This window comes from Lipotes vexillifer, unplaced genomic scaffold, assembly GCF_000442215.2.
Source record: "Lipotes vexillifer unplaced genomic scaffold, Lipotes_vexillifer_v1.1 scaffold70, whole genome shotgun sequence".
Classification (NCBI taxonomy): domain Eukaryota; kingdom Metazoa; phylum Chordata; class Mammalia; order Artiodactyla; family Lipotidae; genus Lipotes; species Lipotes vexillifer.
The window spans coordinates 2,803,867-2,813,510 of record NW_006789896.1 but is presented as its reverse complement, the minus strand read 5'-3'; the positions used below and the strand labels follow the sequence as shown (position 1 = coordinate 2,813,510).

The window sequence follows — 9,644 nt, the reverse complement described above, 5'->3', positions numbered from 1 at the left end:
CCCCCCCCCCCCCCAATGCATAGGAACCACAGACATTTTTCTCTGAAAGGCGCTGGGAGGTGGCAAGCATTTGGTGGTTGTTATACCTTTCTCCAAAAGCAATGTCAGTGACCTCAGAGTTTGGGCAATAATTTTTTGCTTCCTTATTTTTAAAACTGGTGTGTTTATAGGTGTTTGTTAAAAATGGGTTTTAGTTGCCATTTACAAAATATTCCAAAGAGAAAAGAAATTATAAAATGTCCAAAAATAACTAAATAAAGAATGCTTCAGGAAGTTACAGGCTTGTCATGATGGCCTGTTATCTAATCATAGACACAAAGTACAGTCGGCTCTCCTTATCCCTAGGTTCTACATCCGAGGATTCAAACAACCTCGATCGAAAATATTTGGAAAAAAAATTTTTTCCAGTAAGTTCCAAATAGCAAAACTGGAATTTGCCAGGCACAGGCAATTATTAATATAGCATATACAGTGTATTTACAACTATTTACGTAGCATTTACATTGTATTACAAGTAATCTCGAGATGATTTAAAGTACACAGGAGGATGTGTATAGGTTATATGCATATACTACACCATTTTATATAAGGGACTTGAGCATGGTATCAGCGAGGGTCCTGGAACCAATTCCCTTGCAGATACGGAGGAAGGGTTGATTGTACAGGCGAAAATACGCAGATCATTAAAGGGAAGTCTTCAGGTCAAAGGCCAGATTATATGAAGCAACACACCAGAAGTCCCAAGCCTTGAGTCAGCCACGAAAAATAGCCTGTATAGCTTCCAGGACACTGATTAATTCAGAAACTCTTCGATAAATGTTTACTCCCTTTCACAGAGAGGGGAGATCCAGAAGAGAAGTCGCCTATAGTGTAGCACAGGCACAAACGGACTTCTCTTTCGTGGGCGGCAAAGAGGCTCTTACACTGTATATTCTTGGACTATGTCAGGTACTCATAGATTCAGCCACTGGATTTGTCACGTTATTAACTTCATAATCACTGTGTAATTCACACAGACCTTTATATAGTCCTTTCTTCCTGGAGGCGAGTTTATTGTTGGAATTAAATGGACTGTCACTCCCTGGGGAAAACAGAACCAACATTTCACTTGGCTCATCTTGGCTATGAGGAAGAAAAAAGAGATGAGGAAGCTCTTTTTACAACATGTACAGGAATAAAGGTAAATTGTGGTGGAGTGTAAAAGCTACTGATTTTGGAGTCAGACATCTGGGCAAGTCATTCCACCTCTCTGAGCCCTAGAATATCACTGTAAAATAAGGTGTAAAATATCAGTGTAAAATATATGTTCACCTAATGGAATTCTTGTGCATGTTAGGATTGGATTCATGCATATAACACCCCTAACACAATATTATGACAATAATGAGTTTAAAAGTGGTAGTTATTATAGAATCATAAGAACACCTCTTTTTTTCTTTCTCGGCTGTTGGCTTATTTTCCAAGGCCTTGAAAGAGAGGACAGGCAGAGTTGTGTGAGTTCTGGGATAATCAAGGCAGTATATTTGCTGGTTTCAATCAGCTGAGCCCCCTAAGGCCTTATCATAAGCACAAATAACCAGACCTGTGGTGGTGCCTTGTATTGATTTCAGTCGTGTGGCCTTCTCTCCCTTCCTGTTTCTCTCTAGCAGGTGGAGGAGAAATTTCTCTTCGTCGAAGTGACTCCATTGCAGAGACGTAAATTGAAGGGCAAAACTGGGCCGTTGGTAGTTCTGCTTTTATTCTTACTATAAAAGTAATACTTGTTAATTATAAAAAATTTGAAAAATACAAAATGTATAAAGAAGACAAAACAAATCTCTTTACATTTTGCTGCCAGGAGAAGAGCACCGTTGATCGTTTTCCCCATGCCTGCAGAAATCTGTATAATTGGGATCACACTGAAAATATAGTTTTGTATTTATTTTTCCTTAGTCTTTAAAACATTTTAAATTATGAAATTAAAATTAAGGTATAAAGGTACAATTTAACAAATAATATAAAGGAACTACCACTCCAAAAAAAAAAACACCCAAAAAACAGAACATTGCCAAAGCTGCCTCAGTATCCCTTCACTCTCACTCCTCCCCCTTCCCTCATCATTCAGAGGTGACCACTTCCAAGGTAAGCAGCTCCTTATTCTTCCATATAGTTTATCACCTTAAGCAGTACAATTGAATTTTCCCCAATTTGACCTCTTTCTAGGTAGAATTATAGCACATGTGTTCTTTTGAGATTTGCTTTTTTCATTTCATTTTATCCTTGTAAGTTTCATCACATTGTTACATACAGTTATGGCTTTTTTATTACTGTGTAATATTCCATGTATAAATATGCCACAATTTGTCCATGCTCATGTTAATGGACATTTGAGTTGTTCATAGTTTGGAACTATGACTGAATATTCTTGACATGTCTCCTGGCACACGTTTATACAGGTGTCTCTAATGGAGGCTGGGTCGTGGGGCTTAGATCTGCTTTTGTCACTCACATTATATTGTGAGCATTTACCCATCTCAGCACATATTTATGGGAGACATTACTTTGAATGAATTTATCATATGCCACTATTCCAGGATTCTATTGACAGACGTTTAGATTTTTTCCAATTTTTCCTTATTGCATTTGCATATAATTCTGTGACAAATACAGTGATCTTTTTTTTTTTTTTTTTTGGTTGTGTTGGGTCTTCGTTGCTGTGTGTGGGCTTTCTCTAGTTGCGGCGAGCAGGGGCTACTCTTTGTTGCGGTGCACAGGCTTCTCATTGCAGTGGCTTCTCTTGTTGCAGAGCACGGGCTCTAGGCGCGCAGACTTCAGTAGTTGTGGCACACAGGCTTCAGTAGTTGTGGCTCGCGGGCTCTAGAGCACAGTCTCAGTAGTTGTGGCGTATGGGCTTAGTTGCTCCATGGCATGTGGAATCTTCCTGGACCAGGGATCAAACCTTTGTCCCCTGCATTGGCAGGCAGATTCTTAACCACTGTGCTACCAGGGGAGTCCCAAACACAGTGTTCTTAATGATTAATGAAGCACCTCCCACAGTGCTCAGTACAAGTAGCCATCCCACCTCCTTCCTTATGTGTAATACCACAGATCTTAGCCTCTTTAATTTGTGATTCATAAGTCAGTTAGAAAGAACTTTCTAACTGACTTCAGTTAGAAAGTCAGTTAGAAAGACTGCTTCCTGGCTGGAAGCAGTCTTTAAGAAATAGGTATTCATGGGACTTCCCTGGCAGTCCAGTGGTTAAGACTTCACGCTCCCAATGCAGGGGGTATGGGTTCAATCCCTGGTTGGGGAACTAAGATCCCCTATGCTGTGTGGCACAGCCAAAAAAAAAAAGAAAAGAAAAAAAAAAGAAATAGGTAATTAATCAAAAACTCAGGGTATCCAAAACAGAGGGCACTTCCAAAAAGGAATTATGGAGCGTGAATATTATGAAAGAAGACCATTGTAGCTACTGCTCCTTCAGAGCTTGCGACAAACCAGGTACTATACTTCACACTTATTTGGGTTATCACATTATCTTGGCCTTGGCCTTAGGAGGTAAATTTCATAATTTCCAGATGATGGACTAGAAGTTTGGAGAAGCTAAATAGTGTATCCACAGTTACATGGTTTATAGTGGCAAAATCTGGACTCCACCCCAGGTCTGTTCAAAGCCCAGGCTTACTCATCAGGTAATGTTACCTTCCTACATGACCATGGACCATTTCTTTAAGGCAGCACTGTCCAATAGAACTTTCTGTGGTGAGGAATGTTTTTGCACAAATACAGTGGCAACTACCACTTGTGGACATTGGACACTTGAAATGTGGCTAATGCTACCATTTTGGAAAGTGCAGTTAAGGTTGTACAGATCCAGTCCTTTTCTTTTTTTTGTTTTTGTTTTTGTTTTCAATTCTGTTTACTTTTTTAAGTCTGTTTTGAAAGTACAACCAACGTGATTAATTGTGCCTTAAACAAAATCAGTGTCTAAACAAATTCAATATCTAAACACATCTTCACCAATGATATTAGGGAAAAGGGAAGGAATTTCAAAACACAGACCAGGAAACAATCACAAAATATTGGTTTAATTAGTACTGTTAAAAATTAAAAAAAAAAAATTAGAAAAAAGAAACTACCAAGAAAACAACCGTAAGTACTTGAGTAAGTCTTGCTATTCTGAATAATGTAACATCTTTTCTAAATTGTAGGTTTAGAAGTTTTAGAACACACAGACACTAAGGAAAAGAAAGGCTAGTTCCTTGGGAATTACTATCCAGTATGATACAATTACTTCAGGATAACAGAAGCAGAACCTTCCTTACAATTAGATTTTAACAAATGATTTTGCCGCTAATAGAAATGGGGAATGTGTGAATGACAAGTCTTGGAGGGTGAAAGAAAAAAAAATTGACTGAAGGTAAGCACTGGATACAGAACTGAGGTTTGCTTATTTTTCACAACCAAAAATAAGCAAGTTAAACTATCTTGTACAAATAAAGCTTGATACTAAGTATGCAAACAGAAGCATAAACATTTGTAACTAATCACCCATGAAAGACTGGGTTAACACTTCAAACACGGTATTGCTACTAGTGGACATACAGGCAGAAATTTCTAAAATACTGTTACACAGATGAGTAATGTTAGTATAAATTCTTTATTTACATTAAAATCTGTTTCAGGGGGCTTCCCTGGTGGCGCAGTGGTTGAGAGTCCGCCTGCCGATGCAGGGGACGCGGGTTCATGCCCTGGTCCGGGAAGATCCCACATGCTGCAGAGCGGCTGGGCCCGTGAGCCATGGCCACTGAGCTTGCGCGTCCAGAGTCTGTGCTCCGCAACGGGAGAGGCCACAACCGTGAGAGGCCTGCGTACCACAAAAAACCAAACCAAACCAAACCAAACCAAAAACAATCTAAATGGCCTCAAAGCATTCCCAAACTAACATGAAAATTTGAGTACACATAATACTTCCAAAGAGTAGGATTGTTTTAAGATTCTCTTTGGATTCTAAGAATAACCATTTTGTTCATTTTTAAATAAATTATTATACGAAAATAAACAATTGAGGATGTTTTTTGTTTTCAGTTTACCCAGGCAAAGGCCTTTGTGTTGCGCAGGCAAAGGCAACCACCATGTACACGCAGGCTAGATTGTAACCTGTCCGCACAGAACAAATCAAGAGCGAGCAAGCCAAAAGGGACAAATGAAGCCTCCAATCTGATTTAAGCTCTTGTAACTATGGCTCATAGGGCAGCTTATTCCTGCCATCTAGGTCTAAGGTTGTGGGGCGCAGTTCCAAACCTACCAAAAATGGAAGCCAAGGGCATAAGCTGGCAGGCAGGCAAAAAGATCTTTTGACAGGAATCACTCCATGAGTTAGGGAAGTGGATGAAAGTGAGGGGAATATAATGAAGATTCTAGAATAAAGGCAGTGGCAGGATTAAGGAGAAGCCTTAGGAAGGGTTCTCACACTTCTAAAGTATACATGTTAACTGGGTGAGGACAAAAGTACAGTCCCCAGATTCAAATGAAATTTTAAATAATTATACGAGTGCCTACAGGCCAGAGTTAAATCCCTAGCAGTACTGTTAATATCAGATGTTATCAAGAGTGAACTGGAAACAGATTTTGTTTGTGCCTTTCCATAGACATTGAAGTCAGAGGAAGAAATTGCACCTACAACTAAGAACGGCCCTGGTCCGGGAAGATCCCACATGCCGCGGAGCAACTGGGCCCGTGAGCCACAACTACTGAGTCCGCGAGCCACAACTACTGAGCCCGCGTGCCACACTACTGAAGCCCCTGTGCTTGGAGCCCGTGCTCCGCAACAGGAGAAGCCACCGCGATGAGAAGCCTGCGCACCACAACGAAGGGCGGCGCCCGCTCGCCACAGCTGGAGAGAGCCTGCGCACAGCAGCAAAGACCCAATGCAGTCAAAAATAAAATAAATACATTAAAAAATAATAATAATAAAATAAATAAATAACCTTATCTTTAAAAAAAAAAAGAGTGAACTGGAAACAGATTTTGTTTGTGCCTTCCCACAGACATTGAAGTCAAAGGAAGAAATTGCACCTACAACTAAGAATTAAGAGGCCAAAATACCACCTTCATAAACCTTTGACCATAAATTTCCAAATTTGTGCTCTCATTTAGTTGAAGTTGCATTTATCCTAATTTACTGACATTTTTGTTTAAGCATGCCTACATTTAAAAAAATGGTGATTAGTTTTGTAATTTAAGATAAAACTTCTAGAACCTTCACCAAGATTACTATTAAAACCCTTAGTATAGGGCCTCCCTGGTGGCGCAGTGGTTGGGAGTCCGCCTGCCGATGCAGGGGATACGGGTTCGTGCCCCGGTCCGGGAGGATCCCACGTGCCGCGGAGCGGCTGGGCCCGTGAGCCGTGGCCGCTGAGCTTGCGCGTCCGGCAACGGGAGGGGCCACGACAGTGAGAGGCCCACGTACCGCAAAAAAAAAAACAAAAAAAACCCTTAGTATAAAAGATTTCTGTGATCCTTACAATTGATGGAAACCCTACTACTTTCACATTTTTTAATTTATATTTTCTGAAATATTAATGGTCAGATATCCCCAACTGCTAAAGAAAATATAGTGAGATCTGGTTTCACAAAATCGAAACATGGTTAATAAAAATAAAAAAAATTTTATTTACACAAAATAGCCTGAAAAATTAAAAAGAACGGTGAATCCTTGGTCCTACAGGGGAGGGAAAAGCAGCATCATAAATAAGTTCAAATTGAAAATTTGGAGTTTTTGTCCTGTGCCCCATGCTATTATTTATTCACTGCCATATTTTAAAAACAACAATTATGTTACAAAGAAGAGGATTTATCATCCGCATTTCTTCCTCATTCAGGTCAGCTTGGCTTTCTTCTTCGCAGGTCCTTTGTGCCCTTTGGCCTTTCTTCTTAAATTCCGCCTGTCGACCACAGGCACTTCCACTTCTATCTCCTCTGAGCTGCTATCCACAGTCTTCTCTGTTGATCGTGTCCACTGATCCAGTTGCTCAGAAGATGCTTCAGACTGCTCCTCTGACTGGTTCTTCTGTGCTGCATTCTGTGCAAATGGCACATCTTCAAGTTCAACCTCTATTAAAGAGCTCTGAGGAAGAGCTGGAGATGTTTCCTGAGGCTTGGCTACCCCCTCCTCACCCTGGTCTTCCAATGAGGCAGTAGTGTTGGGTGATACACTTTCAGGAATTGATTCTTCAGAAAATTCAGTTATCACGGAGTTTGGAAAAGCACTGTCGGACCGTTCTTCATTTGGGATAGTAGCCACGTTGTCTGAACTCCCAAAATGTGCTTTCTTTCTTGAAACTAGAGGCAGCCTCTCTTCAGTGTGCCCCTTGTCATCAGATGGGCCTTCATCTAGCAACATTTCTGAGTCAGTTACCTGTGAAGTCTTATCCTGTGCAACAGCCTCAGGAGATTTTGAAGATTCTACCACCAGTGGAACAAGATTCGTAGTGTCTTCACTGGAATTAGAAGACTGCAATTTTATTTTATTTTATTATTATTATTTTTTTTGTGGTACGCGGGACTCTCACTGTTGTGGCGTCTCCTATTGCGGGGCACAGGCTCCGGACATGCAGGCTCAGCGGCCATGGCTCACGGACCCAGCCGCTCCGCGGCATGTGGGATCTTCCCGGACCAGGGCACGAACCCGTGTCCCTTACATCGGCAGGCGGACTCTCAACCACTGCGCCACCAGGGAAGCCCCAAGACTGCAATTTTAATTCTTCACCTAAAACTTCACTAGTGGAGTCTTCCTCTTCTGTTATAAGTGAAGTCTTAAGAGTATCATCCATTATCTCACCATTCATAGGCTCTAATTCAGACTCCTTTTCACCTTCTTGCTTTTCCAGGCCTGGCTGGGTTTCTGGTGCTGATGGGACATTTTTATCACTACTTTCGTCTTCAAATTCAATCACAGTCTGTTCAGGTTCTTCTTCCAAGAATTCTTCTGAGCCCTCTGATGTGCGTGCAGTACACTCCAATTTGTTCACTGAAGCTGTAGGTGAAGTCTGGGGGGTCTTTTCATCTTCCCCTTGAGAACTACTAAATTCAGAATCCTGAAACCGTTTTCCAATCTTTGGCCGCTTTAGATGACTACTTCGAGTACGAGTGGAAACAGGTGTTTTATGGTGACCTTCAGAAGTGCTTGCAAAGGCATCTTTTAGAGAATCAATAGTTAGCTGCATCTCACTAGACAGACTGTCTTCAGCTCCTGCTTCATAGTCTGGAACAGACGCAAGACCATATTCTCCAGACACAGGTCTTTTAGCTTCATTTTGAGAAACTGCCATAATTTTAAATGTTTCTCTTTGTAATGCTCTGGTGATTGGTATTCTCTGGTACCAGTGCCCAACACCTTCAATTTCCCAAAGCAGTTCATGGTCTCCTGGATACTTTTCAAAGTACTGGTTGCAAGCTGTGTACGTAAGAGAGGTCAGTGGATACCACAAGCCAAGTGCATCTTCTGTGAAGGAATCAACAAAGTCCTCCAGCATATGAAGCCCCAAGTCTTTGCCTCTATATTTCTTTCTTATGAACATTGTATCAAGAACTGGCCGTTGGTAGCTTTGGGTAAGAAACGAGGCACATATGCTTCCTGTAGGCTTAACTGAATAAAACCCAGTGACCTCTCCTTTCTTCCACAGAATCTTAGCATAATCAGTACTGCTATGACACAGCAATGGGATCTCATTTCTCTCCATTTCCTGCTTTCTGTAAATAATTCGATTCAGAACATACAGAACCCCTCTCTCCCCAAGAGTTCTCACCTGCTTAAGTCCTTCTCTAGAAGGGACAGATGTTTTCACAGTATCATCAATAGCCCACCACTGATCAGCAAGGTAAAGTGCCACAGCTGTGAGTGAGTCCTCGGGTGCAGAAAAGGCAAGAACTTTCTGGGTCTGATCTCCACCCAGAGAGGTACAAAGCCTACATTTGACAGGCTAATAGGAATCGTAATATTGAGAAGAGAAGAACATTCAGGATTTTCAGGGTCCCCACACCTGAGATCTGACATGTAATCTTCAGCAGAATTTTCCATTTCGTCATGACTGCAATTATCCAGCATCTCCGCAGGGAATGCCATCCTCTCGGACGGGCCACCTGAGCCCGGGAAAGGAGGCGGAGCCGCGGGAGTAAATGAAGCCGGCGGCGGCTCGCAGGCGACCCTCGGCCGGGCCCGGGCTGAGCAGCTCGCGGCTGCCAGGGCCGGTACAGCCGCCTGCCCCTCGCCCGGGACGCCCGGCTCCTCCAGTCCCTTTCTTTTTGAGTCTCAGAATCTGATGAAAGATAAAGACCTTCTCTCTAGAAAAACGCACATTTGTAAATCATCCAGTTTCAAGGGGTCCCAAGTTAAGAATCCTTACAAAAGTCTGCGCGCACTTCAGGTGCTTCTCAAACTGTGATTTTGTGGAGAGAGCTTTCTCCCAGGGACCACTATACAGCAGAGCTCTGAGCTCCATCAGTTGCTCTTGGGTCTTTACAGTCTGGGGACCCATCTGAATGGTGAAGAAATCCTTGGTCAGCCCCTGAACCAGAGTCTGATTTTCTTAAGAGATCAAGAAGGATTTCTATGAGGGTTACACTACCCCTTCCTGCTACCTTCACCCAGACCATCACTCCT

General features: G+C 42.0%; 1 protein-coding gene across 1 annotated transcript; it reads right to left on the bottom strand.

Annotated features, from left to right (window-relative positions):
* Window positions 1-6,860: 6,860 nt before the first annotated feature.
* Window positions 6,861-9,113, bottom strand: LOC103087937 (soluble lamin-associated protein of 75 kDa-like). Its single transcript, XM_082931271.1, is given in 3 exon segments — window positions 6,861-7,496; window positions 7,708-8,936; window positions 8,939-9,113. Coding segments are annotated over 3 exon segments (2,034 nt in total). The 5' UTR covers window positions 9,108-9,113.
* Between the last annotated feature and the right edge of the window lie 531 nt (window positions 9,114-9,644).